At 49.4% G+C, this 23,272-nt stretch overlaps 4 protein-coding genes across 8 annotated transcripts in view; 2 read left to right on the top strand and 2 right to left on the bottom strand.

Moving 5' to 3' along the window:
• Positions 1-56: 56 nt before the first annotated feature.
• On the bottom strand, positions 57-2,405 carry SNRNP35 (small nuclear ribonucleoprotein U11/U12 subunit 35). Of its 2 annotated transcripts, none has more exons than XM_084217390.1 (2): positions 2,285-2,405; positions 57-1,820 (listed from the first exon to the last, which is right to left on the bottom strand). In XM_084217390.1, the coding sequence occupies exon 2, from the start codon at positions 1,812-1,814 to the stop codon at positions 1,017-1,019; it is 798 nt and encodes a 265-aa protein (XP_084073516.1). In that variant the 5' UTR covers positions 1,815-1,820; positions 2,285-2,405; the 3' UTR covers positions 57-1,016. The 2 variants fall into 2 exon arrangements, with proteins under 2 accessions (XP_084073516.1, XP_084073517.1); XM_084217391.1 differs by having other exon boundaries at positions 57-1,817; positions 2,285-2,372.
• On the top strand, positions 2,291-6,952 carry RILPL2 (Rab interacting lysosomal protein like 2). 2 transcript variants are annotated; one of them, XM_084217393.1, is made up of 4 exons: positions 2,291-2,699; positions 3,678-3,829; positions 6,117-6,227; positions 6,705-6,952. In XM_084217393.1, exons 1-4 carry the CDS (start codon positions 2,361-2,363, stop codon positions 6,727-6,729), a joined length of 627 nt encoding a protein of 208 aa, XP_084073519.1. In that variant the 5' UTR covers positions 2,291-2,360; the 3' UTR covers positions 6,730-6,952. The 2 variants fall into 2 exon arrangements, with proteins under 2 accessions (XP_084073519.1, XP_084073518.1); XM_084217392.1 differs by having other exon boundaries at positions 2,291-2,804.
• A 1,295-nt stretch (positions 6,953-8,247) lies between these two features.
• Positions 8,248-16,641, bottom strand: KMT5A (lysine methyltransferase 5A). 2 transcript variants are annotated; one of them, XM_084217381.1, is made up of 8 exons: positions 16,567-16,641; positions 16,164-16,258; positions 13,972-14,128; positions 12,943-13,159; positions 12,194-12,278; positions 11,789-11,848; positions 11,117-11,307; positions 8,248-10,404 (listed from the first exon to the last, which is right to left on the bottom strand). In XM_084217381.1, exons 1-8 carry the CDS (start codon positions 16,574-16,576, stop codon positions 10,194-10,196), a joined length of 1,026 nt encoding a protein of 341 aa, XP_084073507.1. In that variant the 5' UTR covers positions 16,577-16,641; the 3' UTR covers positions 8,248-10,193. The 2 variants fall into 2 exon arrangements, with proteins under 2 accessions (XP_084073507.1, XP_084073508.1); XM_084217382.1 differs by lacking the exon at positions 16,567-16,641 and having other exon boundaries at positions 16,164-16,371.
• Positions 16,642-21,086: 4,445 nt separating this feature from the next.
• SBNO1 (strawberry notch homolog 1) overlaps positions 21,087-23,272 on the top strand; it is a 28,875-nt gene continuing 26,689 nt past the window's right edge. The window contains exon 1 of one of the 2 annotated variants that reach the window (XM_084217440.1): positions 21,087-21,229. The gene's annotated coding sequence lies outside the window, so the exon portion shown is untranslated. The other variant, XM_084217441.1, reaches the window with a different exon arrangement.

Raw genomic sequence — 23,272 nt, 5'->3', positions numbered from 1 at the left:
TTTTGTGGAAAGTAACACCATCCATTCTTGGTGATGCAGCTTATGGATCTGTCTTTGTACAATTTCATGGAAATACAGCCTCAAACCAGACAAGGTTTAGGACAGAACCATTACAAGACTGATGAAATACAATTTAAAATACATTATATATTTAGGAATGGCTTATGATGACAAGGAACATGACAGAGCCTTTTCTAGAAAGTACTGTAAGCTCCTTAATGGAAGAGGTCTGTATTTTCACATCCTAGCCCTGAAAAAGATGTTTTGCCCTTTTTCCCCCATTCAGCTACAACCAGCAGCAAGCCCAGTTTCCAGAATGGATTTAAACCCAGTGTAGAAGGGTGAGGACAGAGTGGGTGCAGCTGCAACCACATTTACCCATGACACCCTCCTTCAGTGACTGTCCATGGATTCATCAGGAACATGAGGCATTTTCTGACGTGCTTACTGTCCCATGGTGCACATTCCTCTGTACAAAGGAGTTTCATCCTCCCTTGTCATAGACAGTGGATTGGTTCCATGTTTCTCTCTCATCTGGCAGAACTAGTTAAGGACACAGTATCAATAAAGGTCTTGCCTGTCCCAGTGTCTTCACAGAAATGAAGCCACTTCCCATCACCTTCTGTTCTGGGCACAGAAGTTTCAGAGGTTTGTTGCTATTCTGTTCCTGTGTCTCCAGCACGGGACTGTTTCATAACAAACATGTGGACATCTGGCACATGGATAACTCCTCAGCCAGGCAGCCAAAGGTGTGTGCTGATCTCAGTGGGATGCCTGTACACACAGTGCATTTCTTACAGCACTCACCAGTTCAAAAACATTAATACAAAAGTTTATTTTCTCTAAAGAAAATTCAACACACATCTCAACTGCAGCAGGAACCAAACTACAGAGAGCTGCTGGCAGCAGAGTCACAGGCACAAGGTGGCAACACCACAGCTCGTTCTGGGAATGCTGTCACAGCCCCGAGGTGCCCTCAGGGTAGGTCACACACCCCAAGGACAAGGCACGGTCACCTACCTGTGCTTATCATCATCTCTTTGCTTCTTGGTATCTCTGTCCCTGCTCCGGTCTCTATCCCTGTCCTTCCTGTCTCTGTCCTTCCTTTCCCTCCCCCTGCTCCTCTCCTCTTTGGAGTCTCTCTCTCTCTCATTGTCACCCCAAGCCCACGACCTCTCCCTTTCTGGCCAGCGTTTGTCCCTGCTCCTCTCGTGGTCCCGGTCCCTCGTTCTCCAGTCCCTCGTTCCCTCACGAGACCAGTTTCTTTTCTCTGATGATCCTTCTCCATAGAAATCATTTTTGATGTTTGGCAAATTGATGGGCTTTCGGAAGGGTCTGTCCCGTCCTCCAAACCGCAGCTGCCCAGATTCTTTTTTGCCTCCAAACCCACCCCCAAGCCTCCGGGGAATCCATCCTTTGAGAGTTCTTTCCAGTTCAAAGTCCACAAAGATCTCATGTTGGTCGATGACCAGCCTGTTGGCATCCCTGTGGGCCTTCAGCAGCGCGCGCTCCTCTTTGTACTCGATAAAGGCATAACCCTTGGAAAATCCCGTGACCAGGTCTCGAATCAGACGGATCTTCCTGATGTCTCCATAGCGGGAAAAAACCTCTTTTAACTTCTCTTCTGTAGTCTGAAGGTTGAGCCTCGCCACGAAGAGGGTGAGGTGAGGATCCCCCGTGACGCCCTTGTTGGGTACGTACCGTGCCAGCATTGCCCGCCATATGGCCCGGTCGTGGGGCTCCTCGTCCGTGCCATCGATGCTGCCAGCCTTGAGGGGGTCGTACTCCTTCGCTATGGGGGCCCAGTCAGCCATTGTCTACTGGGGGAGAACACACATGGCACAGGCTCACGGAAGTGTCAGAACAGCCTGGGCAAGAATCGCTTCCAGCACCGCTGCACTGTGTTCATCCCTCCCCCCAAAGTGTGCCACACGAAAATAAACCAGCCGTGTCGCTGTTGTTTGAGTCCACATGCCGGGACAGAGCCGTGTCGGGGAGCCGCATCCTCCCGTGGCCTACCCCGGCCTGAGGGACCCCGGCCTTGCCCCGCGCCCGGCCGAGGAGGCCCCTCAGCCCCGCTCCCGGCGGGGACGCGGCTCTCCCGGCGGGCAGGGGCCGACCCGCAGCCGCTCCCGCCGGGGTCGATCTCAGCCCCTTTCCCCGCTCCTGGAGCCCGCCAGCCCCCCGCCCCGCTCCCCGAGCCGAGGCGCTGCGGAAAGGCCGATGCGTTCACCCGTCTTAGTGCCGGCTCCCGGGGCTGCCGGAGAGCCCCCCCGTCCCTTACCGGCAGCGGAGCACGGGCGGCGCCTCCTCAGGGGAAGGGGCAGGGCGGGAAGCGGCGCGGGGCCGCAACCGCCGCCATGGGAGCGCCGGGGGCGGGAGGGGCCGCTCCGCCCGCGGCCTCGCCGGCAGCGCCGCCCGGCCCGGCTGGGAGGGAGCGCCGGGGTGCGGCGGGCATGGAACGGGGCCGGGACGGGGAGGAGGAGCTGGAGGAGGAGGAGGAGGAGGAGGATGAGGATGGCGGACCGGAGAGCGCCCTGGAGAAGAGCCCGTTCCAGCTGACGGCCGCGGATGTCTACGACATCTCCTCCGTGGTGGGCCGGGACCTGCTGCAGCTCCGCGCCGGGCCGCAGCTGCCCGCCGCCCGCGCCCGGCTGCAGTTCAGGATCGTCAGGGTGCTGGAGATGCTGGAGGCGCTGGTGAGCGAGAGCAGCGTGGCCGAGGAGCAGCTGCGGCGGGAGCGGGACAGCCTCCGGCGGGAGCTGGAGCAGCTGCGGGAGGCGGCCCGCGGGAACGCCCCGCAGGTGGGTGCGGGACTCGGCCGGGGCACACGGGACACGGCCGGGACACACGGGACACGGCCCGGACACACGGGACACGGCCCGGACACACGGGACACGGGCCCTTCCCCAGCACGGGCACACCACGCGCGGGTCTCGGAGCGCACCCAGAGCCACACCAGATGGGCCGGCCGATACTTGTGGTCTCTTTTGTGTCAGCAGGACGAGTCTCACAAAGTCACTTCCCGTCTTTGGCCATGAAAGCCTTGAAGGTCTTTTCTTCGGGGGTGGTTAGGTTCGCAGTGCTGTGGATTCCTCGCTCCAGTTTCACTGCAGTGGCTGACCCAGCAAAGTTGGGGCAGTCACGCACAAAGACGCGCACAAAGTTCAGAGGGTACAAACCCACCGTGTTCAGCTCTTGCACAGCACCGGCCCCATAGAGACAACGGTTTGCAAACACTGAGGCTTTGTTACCTCCTGTGAGGGAAATGGATGCCTTGATTACTACAAAGGTTTTAAATAAAAAAAGGCGAGTTCAGGTCTCACCTTTCTTTGACAAGGAATTTTGGTGTGGCATTAGATGGCTCAGCCTCACTCATGATCTGAGAACAATCTGATAAAAGCATCTTCTTGACAACTAAATTGCAAACTCTTTGGGACAGAGACTTCGCTTTTAACTGTGGTCAGAGCTTGTCACAGTTGTGGCCTGTACTTGGCTGGGGAACACAGTCACTAAGAGAATACAAAAATATGAAGAACCATAATTAACTGCTTGGGAAAAAAAAAATCAGGATTCTTATGAATTCTAAGTTTCATATTTATAAAATCCAGATATTTTACTCTCTGAATGCTGAGTTTTTTGAGAGGTTACAAGAACCACCACTGTTTATTTTACAGCCCAGCCTTGGACCAGATCAAATGGTGATAGACCTCTCAGACCCCAACCGGCCCCGGTTCACGTTACAGGAGCTCCGAGATGTATTGCAAGAGAGGAACCAGCTGAAAGCTCAGCTTCTGGTAGTGCAAGAGGAGCTACAGTGCTATAAGAGGTAAAGCTTGAAGGCAGCAGAGAACTAATACTACTAAAAACAAGTACTTCATGAAGCTTATCAGTTGAGAGTCATGAAGGTTTGAGCCCCTAGGTCAAGATAGGCACTGTCCAGATGTGTAAGTGATCCCTGTGCTCCCCAGAGCATACAATGAACAAAGAAAAATGGGGGAAAGAAGAAGTCTCTCTGCAACACAATTTAAAAACCAAACTCCCTTTTCCTCTGCGCAGTTCTCAGCCCATTCCCATAACTGTCCCACTCTCAGCCTAAGCAGAGTTACTCCCAGTCCACTTCCAGGTTGGGTTGTTGTGTACAGGAATTCATCTGTGCAGTCACAGCAGCTGCACACACACTGTCTAAAGCCACACTACATACCAAAGAGCACGGGGGGATTTCCAGTTCAGCTTTAGTCAAACTTTCCTTCCTCCTGCAGCACAACACTGATTGATCTCCAGTCCTTCACTCCCACGGGGGTGTGGCACTAGAAAGAGAATATTGAGCTCTTTCATCATTCAGGATAAGCTGTGGGGTTTTTCAGACTGCTCTTTCATCATTCGTGATAAGCTGTGGGGTTTTTAAGAGTAAGGCCCTTGAACTGTGCAAAGCAAGTGATTTTAGAGAAGGGTTTGGTCTTTCCTGAAGGGAGACTCAGTGTGAGTCAAAGGGTGGGATGTGGGAAGGGTCTTGATCTTGGTGCTACAAATTCATGCATCCCAAAGGTTCTCCTTCCCAACCTCTGCCACCTCTCACCAGGTTGGATTATAAACTCTTTGGGTCAAGAAATTTCTTCTTAATCTAGACACAAACTGTTTGAGCACATTAGATTCCAGTTGGGATATCTCTGCAGCATCCTCCTGGATACAGCAAGCCTGCCCTTTGCCTTGTCTGTAACAGGAAGGTTAAACCAAGAAGTTACACTTAAATCCAAGAATTTACAAACTGCCTGACAGCATTCCCCAGCTTTGGCTGCTTTGCTGTGCAGCAGTGAAATGGCTTCTTGCTTTGATTTCCCAGCTGTTACACAGTTTAGTACAGGCCAAGTTAAAAATGTAACAGTGGGAATGTTTTCAGGTTTTTAGTGAACTGAGTCACAGTGCTGTGCACCAAGAGCAGGGCAGGGCTGCTTTTCAGGTCTAGTAATTTGTGAGTTTATCTCCTCATGAAGTGTTACAGCTTAAGCCAAAACCCATTTTCTCTCTAAACAGTCACATAAAATCCTAATTGTAATTGTAGTAAAGAGTAATTGTGCAGGAGAAGAGGATAAATCTATTCTAAAATGCCTTGTACACAGTGGAAATAAGCTCTGCATAACACAAGGTCACAAACATCTCAGAGACTGGCTCAAAGTGACTGGTGGTGTTTGGGGGCTGCATTTTTCATCATGATTTCTGGGTAGAAGTTACTATGCAGATGTTAGAGCTCTGCAATGTCACCCAACAGCTCATTGTCTCATTTATCCAAGAGGAGAGTCTGCCTCAGAATTACCCTGTGCCTGGTGTCACACCAGTTTTTAACTTCTCTGTGTTTTTATTTCCGAATCCAGTTGAGTGTTGCTTGGCTACTCTTCGCCTGCAGCTACTGCAGTCACAGGCTTTGATCCACTGAGCTCTCCAAATGACTGAGGTCAGCTCAGGACATGCTGTGAAAACAGAGTGTGCAGGCTGGGAAAATCTCACCCTGTTCCAGGCAGGGAAAACACCCTTTGGTCAAACCGAAACTGCTGCCTGGAGTAGGCGGTTACAGCTGCTGGAGTGTAGAAACACCCGAGTGGGATGGCAAAATCTAGAGCTGAGGCAAAGCCTTTCTTCTCTCCTCTGTAGGGTGGAAAGAGGAACAGGCACCTGCCTTGCAGGGGAGCTGGGAATCTCCCATCTGTTCCCTGGCCTGGTGTGAGCCTGGGTGGCTGCGCTGGAGGTACCACACATCCACCCCTGCAGAAATTCACCATTTGTGTCCACACCATCCTCTCACCCTTGGACTTTTGCACAAATCCAAGTGTGATTACACTTCCCTTTCACCCCCATTACGATTTGCCTTTTTTTTTCTCTGTGGACAAGTCAGCTTGTTACTTTTTCAGTGTTCTCATTAAAGCATAACCCTGGCACCATTACATTGCTGTATTTAGGGATAATAATTCATTATTTTCAGTTCAGCAGATGGAAGAGGCTGGGCTGCCATCCCTGTCCTGTGAACACTCATTCACCCATGTCTAGTGAGAGGTCTAACTCGTGCACTGTCACACTCTGCACAAACCCATAAAAATAAACAAAACCATTTCTTTTCCCAGTGGGATCATCTCACAGAAAAGGGAACAAACTGAAGAACTGGACAAAGAAGCCAGTGGCAGCAGTGCTGGCACCAGAAAGAACAGTGAAGAGAAGACAATCATCAAACGGCTGTAAGCTTGTCTGCAGCTTTTGGGGCAGAATTTGTGAGAACATGGCCCACTCCTTACACAGGGAATCCAGGGGTGGATGCTGAACTTTAGCCTAGTTGGCTAGATATTGTTTTCTGCTCTCCATGTAAAGTTAAAAAACTGATAAAGCAATCTCTTCCTGGGGAAAAAGCACTGCTCAGGAAAGCAACCTCCACCCAGGCAAGCAGGGAGTCACTTTTTTCCTAGGAAAAACAAGATTCCTAAGCAAAATGATTCAATTCTTGCCTCCCCTACCAGCCCCTCAGGGCTGTGCTGTGGGAGCACCCCAGCTGGCCCCAGGGCTTTGTTTACATTGTACACAAAACCCACAAGCTCAGGGTCTGTCCCTAGAGTACCCCAAAATAGCACATTGACAGGGCCAGCCCCCTGCCTGTTCCTTGTTTTCCAGTTGTACATTATTGTTTCCTTTCTGCTATTGATTTTTTTCTCTTTTTTTAGGTTTTCTTTTAAACATGGAAAATGAGCATCCTCAAGGACTTTGCTGCTGGTGAGAATGGCACTGATGAGCCTCAGAGGCACTGGGAAAGACAATAATTGGAAGCAGCAGCATCACTCCTACTGTAGAGAATGAGCAATCTCATTAAAAATGATTACAACAAATCATGTTGTAAAATATTCTTTCAGAATAGATTTTACTCTGCTTTTTCAGAAATTGTTTGAAACAGACACTTTTTGTATTTCTTACTGTCAGACATTATCTACATGTAGAAAATAAAATGTTTATACAAAGTTGGGGTTTATTCTTATTAAAAGAGCCTGTGATAATCTTACTACAGCATACTTATCTTGTCCAGCTATCAAAACATTCAGCTGAAATGATTTTGTAAGGTGAATATAATAGAGACCTGCAATTCACAAGTGGTTGTTTGGGGGTGAGATGAACAGTGGAGAAAAGCACAGCAAAGCAAGAAAAGCTGCTGCAATTGGGCTCTGCCACATGAAGGGCTGAGGTGCAGGCAGTGCTCAGACTGGAACAGATGCACCAAACATTTCATTTCTGACAGCTGAAGGTCTCCTGTGGTAGGGAGTTGTGTTTTGCATAAGCTCTGTTCTTTCAATCACCTGCCACAAGCTGTGTATTGGCCCCAGTAATGAGATTTAGCACCAGTGGAAGCATATAGGGCAAACAGAGGAGCGGGGAAAGAAGCTTGAAAGACACCAATTAGGTTCTCCATTTAGAAAGGAAGAATATCCAGAGCAGAAGTCTGAACAGACATAAAAGAAGCAGTGACAGGTATCAAACTGTGATCCTACTCTCTTCAGAAATAAAAGCAGGCTCTGAAGTCTTTTGATTCCCTCTCCTACACTGGCAGCATGAAAAATGTAGGGCACTTCACACATCTGCTGAGCTGCACAATGTGGATGTGGCTCAGCAGAAGGCAGAGCTGCAGCCTCCCTCCAGAGGTCAGGAACAACTCTCTGTCAGCAAGGCCACACCACAGGTGCCTGACCTGAGCCAGCTGGTTTAGCCAGGGCACAGAACTACTGGAGTCCTTTTGCCATCTTCAAAATATCAATAAGCCTTGGCCATGCCCTCATTGTGTAATTTCTAGAGCAGGCAGCAGGAGAGGCAGTTACGGCATGGCCTGAGCAGAGGCTTTCTGCAGGGAAAAATGAAACAAAGAAACAATCAGCAACAGCCAGGACGCACCTCTGAGCTGAAGGGAGATGCTGACACGCGATCTGAATTCCATCCTCTTCCATGGTTTATCCAGGGATGTATTTTCCAATCTCCTTCAAAAAAAAGCAGTTAAGCTCCCAACCCAAGGTTGTCTTTTCCTGTGACACCTTGTTAGAAGATGAAGCCTTCCTGTGAGGCACAGAGATAAACAGCCAAAGGACACATTTCTGTGAGAAATACACTGAGATAGATCTCTAGATCTCTGTATGTGTTCCTAGAAAAGTAAAGGATACAGATGCAGTGCAACATGAGCTTTATTTCCATCCTCCAACGCAGTGCTACTCAATTACCAATTAAGCTTTCAGAGAAGACATTTTCTTTTTATGTAAAACAAGGGAGATCTTTCCCCTTTCTTGTTTACAAAAGTGATGCTGAAGTACAGAGGTTTTAAGCTATTCAACCTGATAGAGAACACATAAATGTTTAAATAAAATTAAAAAAAATTATTCCAATTTTGACTTAAGGGAAGTGCTCTAGTTTAACAGGACACTGTACACATTGCTGAGGTCTCTGTTACTGAGACCAGAGAAAAATCAGTGCCAACTCAGACAAGTTGGCCAATGAGGCTTACCTGAAACTCAGTACATGTAATGTAACAGGTCTCCAGTTAATTCTTCAGAAATGGGAAAACACCCAGGCTTGCTCTGCTGAGTTTGCCTTGTGTGAAGCAGTAAATAATATAAAGCATTTAATAGCTAATGATTTTCACAGCTTTCTTTCAAAATGCTCATAAAACTGCAATGGAGACAGGTAGTATAGCAGCCGTTTCATCAATAATAAATATATTCTTTATTTTACAGAGACATTGTCTTCAAGTTTTTAATTTAAAAAATACATCACTAAGCCACCTCTCTTGCTGCTGGAGCACACGACCAGGATGTTGTTGCTATCTGACCTATCACATAGGCAAGCATAAGATTGTCTAGAGGGCATTCAGCTGGAACAGCAGCAGCCTTCAAGACATGAGGAATAGAAGACATTAACAGAGCCACAGATCCCTTGCTGACATCTTCCAGCAGCAAGCGTGGCTGATGGCTCACAGCCATTTTCATCTACACACATGCCAAGCCTGCCTTGGCAAAAATTCCAACTGGTAAGAATTCCTCTTTAACATAAAGGACCTGCATTGTATTGCCTGCCTATATCCCAGATTTGGCTCTCCAACAGAAACATCCAAACATCCATGAGATGCCAAGCGCTCGACTCCCATGTGAGACAGTGGGACCAGACTGTGCTGGACAGACCTACAGGACCAGGCAATAAGGAATCTACTTTCTTCACTGCATGAACTCCATCACTACAGTTTGAAGCTGCATATGAAGATGACTCCTATTTTTGGAACCACTATGCTCTACTTCAAGCATTCACAGTAAATAAATAGCTTCTGATGTGGCTAATTAGCATAGGAAGGTAATATAAAAAACTTTTGGAGAGAGTTTTTACTTCTTTAAAATCCTCTGGGAGACACCTCCAAGAATCAGCCATTGACTATAAAAAGGTACCTTCTCAAAGTTTAGAAAATAAGTAAATGTCAAACATTAATTCTCAACGTGAAGTTCTATCTTCACATCTGTAATCAGTATCAACCCAGTCTATCAAAATTTATCCTCAATTGGCTGGGAGCAATTTCTCCAAAGGAAGCAGTCAATCTGACCATCCTTTTTCCTCAGTGCCAGTGCATTTGAAGTTCATTGCCAACAGAATGTATGACACAGGAGAAACTGGATTCCTACCACAAATTATTTGAGAATGACAGTAGCATCCATCTCAGAGAAGCCTGTCAGCACTGGGCTGTGAAAAGCAGTCTGACAGGCAGTCAAGCCACTGGATGACCAAGTCAGAGTACAGCAGTACTTCTGTCATAAAGCCAAGTTCAGCACCCCAAAGTGGGGCGTGAGATTTCCTTGCAAAAGCAGAAGCACAACCCCAGTGATTAAATTTCTGTGCAAGTCTTTCACTGCTCAAGTGGCACTGGTCACTACGCAGAAGCATTCGAATTTTAAGGAGGGTTTTCCTTTTATGATATAAAAGTTTTGGCAATCTAAGATCAATTATTCAAGCCTGCCTGGAAACTGTAATAGGTATTTAAATACTGCAAAGCAAAAAGGCAGTTTTTAAGGAGCTCGGAAGACCATAAGCCATCCACTAAGAAAGCTGAGGGAAGTGAGGGCAGGAAAAAAAAAATGCACTGACTCCTTGTAGAACACTCAGTCCAAAAATAAAAACCCCAAAACAAGGAAGATGAATTAGTGTTTCAGCCACGGGTGAGCTTCAATGGAAGCTTTGCTTCTGTCTCCATAGTCGTACAACAGTTCTTCACCTGCCTTAATGTCCCTGGAAGCTATGAGGATGAGATGAGGCACGCCATCGATGTCGTGGAGCTTGGTCTGACAGTTGCCACACTTGCTGTGATTAATGAGCCTTCCCAGACGATTCGTTTCTTTTGTAGCATCGACACTGAAAGAGCAAGAACAGAACACGGGATTGCCTCTGGGACAGGGGCACGCTTGTGGACAAATCACACAAAGAGGAGGAATCCATGAGTCTTGAAAAATTAAGGAGAAACAGAATGTCATCATGTTACATTACAGAACAACCACGATTAAATGGGCATCCATAATATGGCAAGGCAGGGAAACTGAAACAACTCTGGGAGATTTTTTTAGTACAAAACCCAGAAAATGAAATCTTTGGACTGTTTGAGCTGCTTGTTTCCAGGAATAGCAGAATCCAGATGTGAAAAAAATTATAAAGCTTGGACTGAAGTGGGTGTCAGAGACTAGAGCAACAAGGACACCCAGTCAAAGTTGAAAAAAACGTTTCTCTTCCAGGGAGTCTGTCCATCCTGCTTTCCAAACCAACTCCTCGCAACTCAGAAAAGGAGTCCATTTTACTAGAGGATGAATTTAGGCAGAAGACCACTGCAGCACTACAAGCCTCATCCAAGCAGAGCTACTCTCCACACAGCTTGTGCTGTACTTCAAAGAAGAGAGCTTTGAGTCACCTACCATTCCTCATAGCCCAGATGTATAGGAGGCTCTCAGACCATGGATCAGGGCTCCAAAAGATTTAATAATTCACAGTTCCCATTAAAAATAAAAAATTTGCATGAAAACAAGAAAACAATTAGCAGCATTCAAAGCCTCTATTAACAGAAACTTGAGCTTACCAGTAGGTTTTGCTGAGGTACTGGAAATAGTACATGTAGCAGCCTGTGGATGGGTCTTGAGCATACACAGCCTCTCGTTTCTTGGCATCAGTGATCTCGATGAGATCCCCGTGATATTCAACCACAAACTCTCCTCGGTTAAAATGTTTAGTAGCAATTACTCCTCTCCCTTTGCCATCAATATAATCAATCTGTTGAGTTGAAAAGAAAATACTTTCTCATTTCCCAGCTGATTGACATCATTGCAGATATGCTGATTACTAGGAAATGATTTGTCATTAAAAAACTGCTGCAAAAGGGAATTTGTGTGTACTGCAGACAAAGCTGTAGAAGCACAATGCATGGCACTGTGGAAGAAATGCAGGATGAGTTTGGGACAAACTCTGAGTTACTGGGGAGCTGGACACAAAGTCTTCCAATCAAAGAACTTAGAAGTGCATTTCTGTAAAGTCCTTAAAGCCCACTCAGTATTTTAAGTGAGGCTGCACAGACATATCCTTCAGAGACCAACTCTGCTCACTAAAAGGAAGGACTGTGTGTTCCAGTTTTCCTGCATTTTAGAGAATTGCAGGGTCCTGAGACTGAGTTCTGCTACTCTTTGTTTAAATAAATTAACATCAAGATACTGTATAATGAACAGTACATGACTACTTAGGTTGGCACTGCAGTTACCTTCATTCCTTCTTCTTTCCCACTTGTAATCAGCTCATCTATTTTCCTCCTTTCCTCAGTCTGCAGAATAAACAAGAACAAACAAAACCACAATATTGTGGTCAGCTTTTGTAGCTTCTTCTAGAGCTGGAAGGAAATTACCCACCAATGACACTCATTGTTCCAAACCATCTCATATTTCCAGCAAACTGAACAGCAGAAAGACAGATTTCTGCCCCTCCAAATACATAAACAGCTAGATTCTGCTCTAAACTAGACCAGCATTTCCAAATTTTAAGCGTGTTCTTAACATTACTTCAAGTGCACAAGTTTATTTGCATTTGGAATGGAAACCATAGTTACTTCCCCAAATCTTCAGCTAATCAGACTTGTTTTAAGTAATGTCATCTAAACAAGAAGCACTACCTCCAATTCAGATTTGCTCTTCCTGGAACTTCTTCTAACAGGATAATAATCTGTCACTTTTCGGTTTGGTGTTCTTCCTTGTGTTCTAAGGAGGAAGAAAAAGAGAACACACACACACATTTCAGACTGTTAAGTCACACTGTTAGAGCAAAGGTATGTGCAAGAATTTTTTATTTGAGCTTGGTAAGTTGAAAGGTGGTCAATATGAATCAGTGGTTTTTATCAGTACCCTTAGCTTCAAGCCACAGCTACATCCCTTTTCTTCCCCACACTATTTCCATTACTCCAGTACTAATTCTTGAACAATACAAGTGAGATGTCGTTAGAAATCAACTGAAGGTCACATTACAAGTCTGGGGCCCCCTGCGTGCCTTGCCAGAAGGCACTCGAAAATTTAGGTCATGAAAACTGCTTGGCAAGGAATTCATTAATGTTAGGTCACATTACTCTGATACCAAGAGAAAGGATATCAGCTCAGCCAGGAAGCCTCCAACTGTTCTGTTTCTGACAAGACCCGTTCCCATTTGTCCACAGGAAAGTAGGTCTTAATGGCTCATTAATTTCTTTTTTTCCACAGGTGACCAGCAAATGCTTCACTTGTGATAGAACAATAGAACACATCAGCCTTGCTCTCAAGACAAACAGGTCCTCTGCAAAATAAGTACTTAGGTGCTATTTTAGGGTTTTTAAAGTGTGATATTCCTGTGAAAACAAAGAGCTGTCCTTTCACAATTCCACAAATCACTTACTTTTTCCTTGGTCCTCGTTTTGCTTTAACCATCTTCTTCTGAGCTGGCTTTGCATTGGCCTCCTCAGCACAGTCTGCGGGCAGGGGAGTCTTTTGGGTTTCCACAGTTTCTTGGTTTTGATCAGAGGAGGGCACTGAAGGATTGCACCCACCTTCCTTATCCTTCTGGTCTTCTGGTTTCACAGCACCTTCAACTATTTTGCCACCATTCTTTTTTCCTGGTGACAAGGAAATCGAGTAAGGCTCTGAACTTAGGGCCAACTATACCCGAGTGCTTTAAATGAATTCCAGTGGTTTAGAGCTCTGTTAAATGAGAAAAGGGACAGCAATGACCCTGCACTGCTGGGCTCAGCAGCTGCAGATGTTGGTACCAAGTGGCCAATGCCACCTAGACTAAATCCATGGGAGCTAAAGGGCTGGCACTGACAAGTAATCTACACTCCCCACAACCAACATTTACTTGGTTTTTTTGCATCCTACCCCAATACAACCACATCCTCCTCCTCAGACAACTGACTCAGAGATAGGTGAGAGTGGTTTAAAGCTCAATAACGTTTTTATGTAGAGTAAATCATCAAGTTTAACAGTCCCATCTGCTGAAACAGATGTTTAAGTCTCACTGGAGAAAAGAAGCACAGCTGCAAGGCCTCAGCAGTGGGACAAGCTAAATCCATCTTCACTTCCTTGTCAAAGCTGGGGAGCCAAATTAGGAACTAAAGGCCCCAAGTTTCCAGAAAGCCTGACACTCCCTGTAAACGGGACTGAGAATACCTGCTTGTAAAAGTGTTTGCATCAAAGTGCTTTGACAAATTACCAAGGCTGTTAAATGCACCTTTAAACACAAGCCAGATGGGTCTTCTTCCCCTCCATAAACTCACAGAAACTCCCATTTCTAGTCACTGTGAAGCCTGGCACTCAGCATCCACAATTTGGGCTCCTCCACACTGCTTTTATTTCTTGATGAAAATGTCAGAATTGGGGGCAGTGGGAGCACATGCACCAAGATAAGCAATCCAAAGCTCAATCTTACCAGCTCCTTTCCTGTAGGTTTCCTTTAGTGTTTTGCCCTGACATTTCACCTCGTGATACATGACAGAGTTTTCTTCTTGAAGCGGGGGGCGAGCACCAGGAGCTTTGTTTGGATTCAGGTAGCTGTAGATTTTGGACTGACCAATAAACACATTCTCCTAAAACAGACCCACAAAAAATCAGTTCAGCACAGAGATTCCAGGAACCTCAAGCTGGCATTCACAACAGTCTGCAGCAACCAGGGCTGACAGGTGACAGTGCTGATGGAATTACACTGTTTGAAGCATCACCCTCACTGAGGTTGTGATTTCTAAGTGAAAACATAACAGTACTGAGCACTCTGAGAACTTAAATAATAAAATGTGGCAGGATGGGGTAGTCATAGCTAACTCCAGCCTCCACCCTTGTCCTTCACAGTATGAACTTTGGTGCTAAAAAAAACCCCAAGCCTGAGCTCCTGGGGAGGAAGGCAGCCTCAAAGAGCATAAGCCAAAAAAAATATGAATAGTGCAGCAAAAATTGCCCAGGCCCAGTACAGAGCTCTCACAGCCAGAGAGGTATGAGCTACCCAGATACTCTCAGGAGGTGTCAAATGTTGTTGCAGCAAATTATATGCTCAACTGAGCAGCACAGGAATCAGTTTTACAGCCTGCTTTGAGTGACACCTCTCAGCAAAGCATGGGAGATAAACATTGCTATATTTTATCCATTATATGACATAAAAATAAAGTGTAAAGGTTGTTTATGAAAAAAAGGGCCATTACAGAGTTTATGCAAAGCCCAGTATGGAAAATGGCAAAACCCTCTGGCATGGCCAGACACCACAGAGCCTGGGGTTTGTTCACTGGCTCAGGCTCCAAGATGCCAACAGTGAGCAGTGTCAAATTCAGCAAAGATTAGTGGAGTCCTGTCACCTCTGCTTTCACAGCCTCCTGCCACCTGGCTGTGCTTGCCTGTGCAGGGTATGTCAGGCACATTCCAGCCGTGAAATCTCAGTGTCTGGACAAACAGATGCAACTTGGGCAGAATGAGTTTTTCTTGGCTATAGTTTGACTCAACCAAAAGCAATTTTCAGACATTGCATGCCAGTTAAAACAACAAAAATATGCATCCATTTTCTTAGAAAAGCAAGGGACAAAGGGTCCCAATAGTTAAAAAAAGATAGCTCAGATATAGCTGACTAAACAAATACCTCAGCATTTCAGTCACAGACACTGAAAAAGTAAACAAAGTAGACAATAGAATAGATAGGATAATTTTAATAATTAACGTGGTCATGAATAACAAACTTCCTATGTACATAATTAACACAAAATCAGACCAGTTAAAGGCTCAAATCTCAGCCCACAAATAAACTACTAAAGACTGAGATTAAGATGGAACAGCCTGAAAAAAAGCAAATCAGACACTCCCTGACCTTTAATGTTTCTGAAAGGCCTATAAAAGGCAAAACTTGCTTATTAAAAAAACGGGGCTTCAAAGCATGAAATACTATGAAAACACTGTTTTAACAAATGCAAGCAATGAACCCTGAGCTTCAAAGTCCTCAAGATTTAGTAAGAAGTTTAAATACGGGCATTTTGGGAGAAAGCCCAAAGCAGTGAAGTGCAGTCCACCTGCCAGCTGAGCCTTCAGGCTTTGAATACACCATGAACAGGAAACGAACAACTCTTTTTTCCAGCATAGCTTCCTCCCTTCATTCCCAGCTCCCTGCCTGCTGCGCTCTTGGCGCAACCGAGATGCCGCTGCCACGTCTTTGTCTGTGCCAGGCTTGAGACTCGGGAGAGCAGAGATTTTCTCAGCGCAGCAAACACACGAAAGGCTGGCTGCAGAGGGGCTCCGGGATTTAATGCAACAGCCGCAACTATTTCCATTGGCCGTTAAAGGCAAAGAGACAAGCAGCCTCCGGCCAGCTGCCTGTGACAGAACTACAGGACGGGGAAGATGGCACGGAGGGAATGCCGAGCCGAGTGCCTGTCGGCGGAGGGCACAGGGATACACGGAAAGAGTCCGACTGTACTTAAAGTTGACCGATTCCTGAATGATTTGAGGGTCTCCCGAAGGCCCGGGCCCCGCGGCTCCCCGGGACAGCCCGCACGCTGGCTCGCCCGCACCGGGGGGACGCGGAAGGCACAGCAGAGCCCCGGGAGCCGCCCGCCCCGCTCCGCCCGCCCAGGCCCGGGCACTGCTTACCCCGCCGGCCCGGGGGCGGCTAGGGCCCTTCCTCTCGGCGCTCTCGGGGCTTGCCTTCTCCACGCCGCCCGCCCTGGTCTTGGGCATGTTCTTCCCTAGGAGCAACGGGGGAAGATCGGCGCCTGAGCCATGTCCGGCGCGGCCGCCCGCGGTCATCGCCCGGCCGCCGCGGCCTGCGCCATGTTTAAAGGGCTGGATGCGGCAGGGCGAGCCGCGGCGGCCCAGCCCCTTCCCGGCGAGCTGCGCACACCGCGCGGGGGAGGAGTCCCGCCGGCCCCGGCTCCCCGCACCTCCCAGGAGGAGCTTCCGCGCCGCGGAGATGCCCCGCGCCGCGCGGGCCCAGCCCCGCCGGCCCCGCCGCGCCCCGGCCCCGCTCCGCTCGTGCCCGCTCCGCCCCGCGCACCTCCGGCCATGGCGGCGGCGGCGGTGGCCCCGCGCCCCGGAGCCCCCGCGCCGGGCGGCCCCGACTGTCCCCGTGGAGTCCCCGGCGCCGCCAACCGCTCCGCAGGGAGACGCCGCGTTACCCTTGGCAACCCCATTGGTTTAATCTCCTGCCAATCATCGCGCTCAGACCTCTGATTGGGGCAAGCCGCCATAACCCGCCCTCCCCCTGTCACACCGCGGTGGCTACGGCTCCCGGGAACAGGGTTTAAATGTGTGTTCCCTGGGCGCTGATTGGTCCGTGCCGAGGGCAGGCAGCGCTCTGATTGGTGGCCCGGCAGGGAATGCTCCTCCCACAGCCGGGCCGCGCCACGTGGGTGGGAGCGCGCGGCGGCGGGAGCGGGACCCTCCGGGCCGTGCGAGCCCGCGGGGGCCCGGTGGTACCCCCGCCCTGTCCGCTCTGCCGGTGCACCGGCACCTCCCGCCGCCAACGCTGCCTCCCTCCTGCACCTCTCCGCAGGGCACACGGCCCACGCCACCTCGCAGCGGGGATTTCGGGAACCCCTAATCCTGGCGGGATTGTAAAACTCTGCTCTGTGCAATTATTAGGCTGCATTACGCGATGTTTGGCTTAGATCTCCCTGGCTGAAATTTAAGTCTATTAGTTCCATCTTCCAAGCTTGCCTGGAGAGCAGGTAATACTCCAGCATTGCACTAAAGCATCAAAGACCTTATGTAAATCCCCATTCCATAACGAGAGCAGCTAAAATGTTAAAAGCCAAATGACAGAGCCATCATTATCACCAGGAGAGCTGGAACTGCCTTCAGCATCGATTTCCTGGTCAGAAGCTTCCAACAGGACTAGCACATCCACTTTGAAATCAGGAAAGTACAATGGCAAAGAGTAACAGAGCAATGGGTCAAAGCCTGCATGGATCGGGGATCTGGATGGATGCCAAGTGGATGCCATCGTGGAAGCCAGGAAATTGCCACACAGGACTTTGGTGCTCCACGATAAGCAGAATGCTTACACTGAGCAACAGTGCATGGCTCCTGTTTCCTATCTGTGTCACCCCTCCTGCAGCAAGGCCTGCTGAGTGTGCTCAGCACCTGGGGTGGTGGCACTTGCTCTGGCCCAAGCGCTATCACCACAGGGGTGGCTTCCCACCCAAGGCTTATCTGTAGCCACAGGCTGCTGCTTGTCTCTGGGGCATTCCCACAGTGACATAAACAGCCAGGCAGTCATACAGCTGAAAGCCATCCTTTCCCTTAACAGGAAAAAAACCCTTCTCATCTAAAGCAAGAACTCGGGCCTCATCCTTTCCAAGCTGTCCCACAGCAGATGGGGGCTCACAGGACAGGAATTCAGTGTGACTGCAGAGTCTCAGAAGGCAGCACAGCATTCCAGGCCATCCCTCCCCTTCCCGTGATAGCTCTGCATTCAGGCACTTCGGGAGAAGACAGAACAAACCCAGCTCTGCATGGGTGCTGTCAGAGAGGCAAACAAAATGCACTGGGTATTTTCTTGTAAACTCAAAGCTGCAGCCAGCTGTCATCCTCTGGGCATCATATCCTTGAACATTCATATCCATGGTGTTCTTCCATCAAGGCAGGTACTCCAAGCTCTCTGCAAAAGCACCAGAGCAGACACTGCTCTGATTTTTCCACCCCAGTTTGCACTGTACTTATCACAGAGCTGGGATGCAACTGGAAAAAAAAGATCTGCATAAATTACTAAAATGATTTCCTTCCTGCAGAAATAGGGAGCACTCTTCCTAATGTCTTGGGAAAGCTCTGGAAACGCCCTCAACTGTAGTTTTGCTCAGCTGCTGGGGGTTGTCTATTTGAAATAATTATTTTATATGTGTATATTAAGCAAAGCAACTGAGTTGGCATCGAAGCCGTGCGGGCCACCAGTAGAGGGCAAAGGAAGCCAAGGAATTCTCTTCCCCAGAGCAACAAAGAAAACAACGTCATCTCTAACTGGCCGCTGCTCCCGGCGCGGTGGGATCACACTGTGAATTAGCAAAACACGTTGGCTTCACCCCTCAGCTGGCTGCGGCCAAAAGCCAGAGATGAGAAGTTAAAATGCTAAAGCCTCCAGCCCAAAGGAGCGTGGCCGGAGCCGCTGTGGCTCGGGACGCGCGGCAGCACATGGAGAGAGCGCTCCCGTAATCCAGAGGGAGCAGCGCGGCTCCCGCTAGAACCAGCGCTAAAACCCAGTGACCTAAATATTCTCTCCCGTAGTGCCGCATGAGCAGCTCGCGGGAGCACCACGTTTTACTGCGGAAATGTGAAATTGTTTTGTGGGGGAAGGGAAGGAAGAGCGAGCGAGGCGTTTGATGTGCTCAGAAAGGGAAGAAAATCTTCAAGGTAAATCTCTTCGGTCTAGATGAACACTTCATCCAGTTTTAAAAAAATCTTATTTTATCTTTGAATCCGTAGTTTCATTTTCTGTCCAATATACCAAGGGGATGCTTGTTAAATATTCCCACCTGAGAGCAAGTTCTCACAGAGCACCTGTCACATTTGCAATATAAATGACAGCATTTACACAAATTTCTCGTTCACAAGATGAAATCCCTACAATTTGTGCTTCAGCCACTAGAAATCAAGTAAAAACAATCCCTGAGGGTAACTGCTGAGTATGACATTAAGCAACATCGTTTTATAAAGTCACAGAGTAAAATGCCAGTAGGTGCTAACCGCATTTCATAGATTATAAAATATAATTACATTCAGAATTGTATCTACCAATGATATTAAAAAAAAATAAATCTCTGACTAGAAAGTGCAGTGAGATCCGTGAATTACATGCCAAAATTCTATGGAAACAGAGTCCTGCAGACAAATGTGCCTGTGCTAATTCCACGCCAATGGAAAGCAGCATCTCCACCAGCGGGATTACTCACCTATTGCAGTCGAGGATGATCAAAAACGCTGACAGGTAAACTCCCTTTTCAACTCAAGACATCAAAACCCTCCCTTTCTTGTCACGATTGTACAGAGCTGCTGAGATTTAAAGTTGGATTCAGCACGTGTGAGCTGTACTTCGTCATGCCTTCATCTGAAGTGTGCAGAGGGCAATAACCAAGATAAAAGCTGCCATTAAAATTGTTCTTCTGGTCTCTGGCCTCACTTCTGTCATCTTTTTCTCCATCTGCAGCATCACTGATTAATCTGAATTACTTAAGTCAGTTTAATTAATGTTGCTTTGTCTTTAAATAGTTTAGCCTTAATCTGTCTAATCCTTTATTGGTTATATTAATCCCTGTTAAATTTGTCTAATGATAAAATAAGCAAACTTGCACAAGATTGAATGAGTAATACTGAACATTTGAAGGTATTTCATGATTGCTCACACTTCATTTATGTCTGGCTCAATTCTGTGTGAAAGTTCTTACAAATTTTCATGTTTTTACACAACTGGGAAAGCATTTTATTGGAAGATTGTCTCTTTTAACAAGTCTTCTCAGTCTGGGGGCCTCCAGCTCTAAAAAAAAAGTCTCCAAATGTGAAACTAGCATGAGGGGTCTCCAGATTTTAACTCACTCTTTGCAGCAGTAAGTTTCACATTAGCAGCTTGTACAATATTCGCAAGGGAAAACTCATCTGCCAGCACCCCAGGGAGGAGAGCAGGGATGTCCCCCCGCATCCTCCTGGGGAGAGTTCGTGTGCAGGAACTCTGCAGAGCCGCGGTGCCGTGAGGGAGGCGGAGGCGGCGGTGTCCTCAGGGTGGGGTGGCACCGGCCGCACCGGGGTGCTCGGAGCCGCCAACCGCGGAGGGACGGGACGAGACCAGGGGGCCTCCTGAAGTGAGACGCATTCAGCAGCGAGAGCACGGGCGGGGATGAGCTCAGATGACAGCGTTTCCCCTCACGCCGAACCCCCGGGGCCGAGCCCGGTCCCGCCGCTCCGAGGCCGCTCCCGCCAACGCCACCTCAGGCGGGGGCGCGCGCACGGCGCCTCCCCCCGCCCCGTGATGCAGCGAGAAACGCGAGATCTCGCGAGAGCTCCGCCGCGCTGCCGAATTCTCGCCGGCAGCCGCCATCTTGCGGGAGCCTAGGTCACGTGACCGCTCACAGCCGGTCGCCTCCGCCTTCCCCTCCCCCCACCCTACCGGGAACCGGGCCCGGATCGCCAAGGCTCGACTGCGGCCGCCGCCATGGGGCGGGGCCCGCCCGCGGGGACGTCGCTTATTTGAAGGACGGTGGATACGCCGGGGTTTTTTTTTTGGGGGGGGAGGGAACGAGAAACTTGCGGCCTTCCCGTTGCTGAGGGCAGGGAAAAACCGAGGCGCGGCATGTCACGTGACGGGGGGGGCGAGCGGGGAGCGCGCGCCAGGGCCCGGTGGCGGCGGTGGGAGGGGGGGGGGGGGGTGGGCGCGAGACGGCGGCGGCGGCCACGTGACCGGGCAGCCCGCGGGCGGGGGGCGGGTCACGTGCTGCCGAGCGCGCGCCAGCGGCGGGCGGTGGCTGGCGGGGTCACGTGGGCGGGGAGCGCGCGCGGCGCGGCGGGGGGAGGGAGGCGCGGCCCGGGTCACGTGGTGCGGGCGGCCCCCGGCCCCCCCTCCCCTGTGAGGGGAGGGAGGGCAAAGATGGCGGCTGTGAGTTAGAAAGCGGCGGGCGGCGGGGCCGGCGGCGGAGACTTCCAGGAGCCCGCGGGAGGATCGAGTGCGACAGAGAGTAAGTCCCGCGCCGCTCTTTTGCCTGGCGCCGCGCCTGTTTGGCCGCCTCTGGTCTCTCTCCGCGTTGTGGGGCCGCCCCGGGGGTTTCTTCCCCTCAGCTCCTCACCGGGGCCCGCGGCGGCGGCGCGGGGGTGTCCGGGGAGGACCCGTTGTGCTGGGAGCGGCTCCGCGTCTCCCTCGGTCCCTCTGCCCGGGAAGGCTGTGCGGCCGCCCCCGCAGGGGTCCCGGTGGGCCGGGGGCGGCGCGGCGGGCGGGGTGGGCGCCGCCGCCGCCCCGGCGGAGCCCCGGTAGTCCCGCGAACTTCGTGCCCGGGGGCGTGCGGGGGCGGGCGGCGGGGCCCCCCGGTTCTGGAGGAGCGCTTCTCTAACGGGGGCGGGCGCGGCGGTGGGTTTGGCCGCCCCTCCCGCCGCATCCCTGCGCCGGCAGAGCCCCCCGGGCCGGCCCGCGCCTTTGTGCGCTCTTTCCGCGGCCGGTGATTGTTGAGGTCTGAAATGGAGAAACGAGGCGGGGGGGATGGGGGTGTTTGATTTATGGTGCTGGAGCGGCTCCGAAAGCCGCCGTGAGACGGAGCCCTCCCGCCCTTCCCCGGGATCGCGGTGCTGTTGGAGGGATCTTTAAAGAGGTGAAGGTCTGGAAACAAAAAGTCGCGCATGGGACAGGATTACGCAGCCGATTCTGGCCCAACCCGGAAGTTTATGTCGGGAACACGTGTTGGTGGGAAGGTGGCGGGGCAGCAGCCGCCGACCCCCCCCCGTCTCTCCCGTCGCCTCCCCCGGGGGCTTCCCCGCCCTGCCGAGCCCTCTGGGGCCCCGCTGCTCCCGGGGAGCTGAACCGCGGCGGCAGACACGGCCTCAAAGTCCAGGGACTCTTAACGAGCGCACCTCAAACAGAGGTTGCTAGGGTGAGTAATAGTTTAACGTAGAAATGCTCCTACAGTCGGATGGGTAAGAGGCCTTATGGGTTTTTCTCCCGGTTTTTTTAAGGTTGTTTCTTTATTATTTTTAGCTGACTAGGTTCCACACTGTATTTGAGGGTATAGATCAGAACTCTTGTACTTTCTTTCAGGTACTCATAGGCTGGTGCTATGTGTTTCATACTTGTTAAAGATGAGGCAGATTTTGCAAATACTTAAGAATAAAACCCTTTAATTGATCTGTTAGGTAACTCCAGAGTGAGTAAAAAAAAAAATTAGTGTGATCAAATAGCACAGTTTGAAGTTAGGAATTAACTCGGTGGTAGACTATTTGGCTTTAGACTACCAAGGTTGTGTCTGAATTAAAATTATTTAAAAACATACATTAATGTTTTGTAAGCTGCCCTCCCCCAAAATGAAAATCTGTAGTTGATGTTGTAAAGCAAGAATTTAGATTGTGTAACAGCGTGACATTTGAATTGGTATTCTGTATCTCCCTCACAGCCATGAGATATTATATTTGTATGCAATCTTAATATTTAGAAATAAAATGTGGGCAGTTTGTCTTTTTGTCCAGACTACTCTGGTTTCAAAACTGGCTGAGAGCTACTCTAAAAGCTGTTGGAGCAGGTCATGGGTATAGGTAATGGTGCTTTGAGACACACCTGAAACTGCCTCCCAGGCTAAAACTAAGGATCCTGGTGCTCACATGCTGCTCTTCTTCTTTAAGATTTTACTTGTTAAAAACTTTCACTGCTGGCCCAATTACCAGCTCCAGCCTTTTTCAGATTTCATGAAAGCAGATTTCATGCCAAATTATTGCATTGTTAAGTATTTTAATATTTTCAGAACTTCTGAATTTCACATTTGCAGACTGTGTAACATGGCAGTTGTAAATTTTGTAGAAGAGTCATTGAAAAGCTTTGAGGCAGAGTTGAAGACCACATTGCCCTCAAGTGTCCCTCGTGTCCTTGAAAGCTTTGAAGTTTGAGTGGTAACCAGCCTTGGAAAAGTGGGAATGATTTTTCCGGGATTGGAGTTAACTTATGGTTTTTGTGAGAACACCTTTGTACGTGTGAATGCAAAATTAACTGCTAGTCTTGAGGTTAAGGCATGGAAGCATGAGTG

The sequence above is a fragment of the Fringilla coelebs genome, assembly GCF_963513975.1.
Source record: "Fringilla coelebs genome assembly, chromosome: 17".
Classification (NCBI taxonomy): Eukaryota; Metazoa; Chordata; class Aves; order Passeriformes; family Fringillidae; genus Fringilla; species Fringilla coelebs.
The sequence above is the reverse complement of the archived record's forward strand: the minus strand, read 5'-3'. Positions and strand labels throughout refer to the sequence as shown.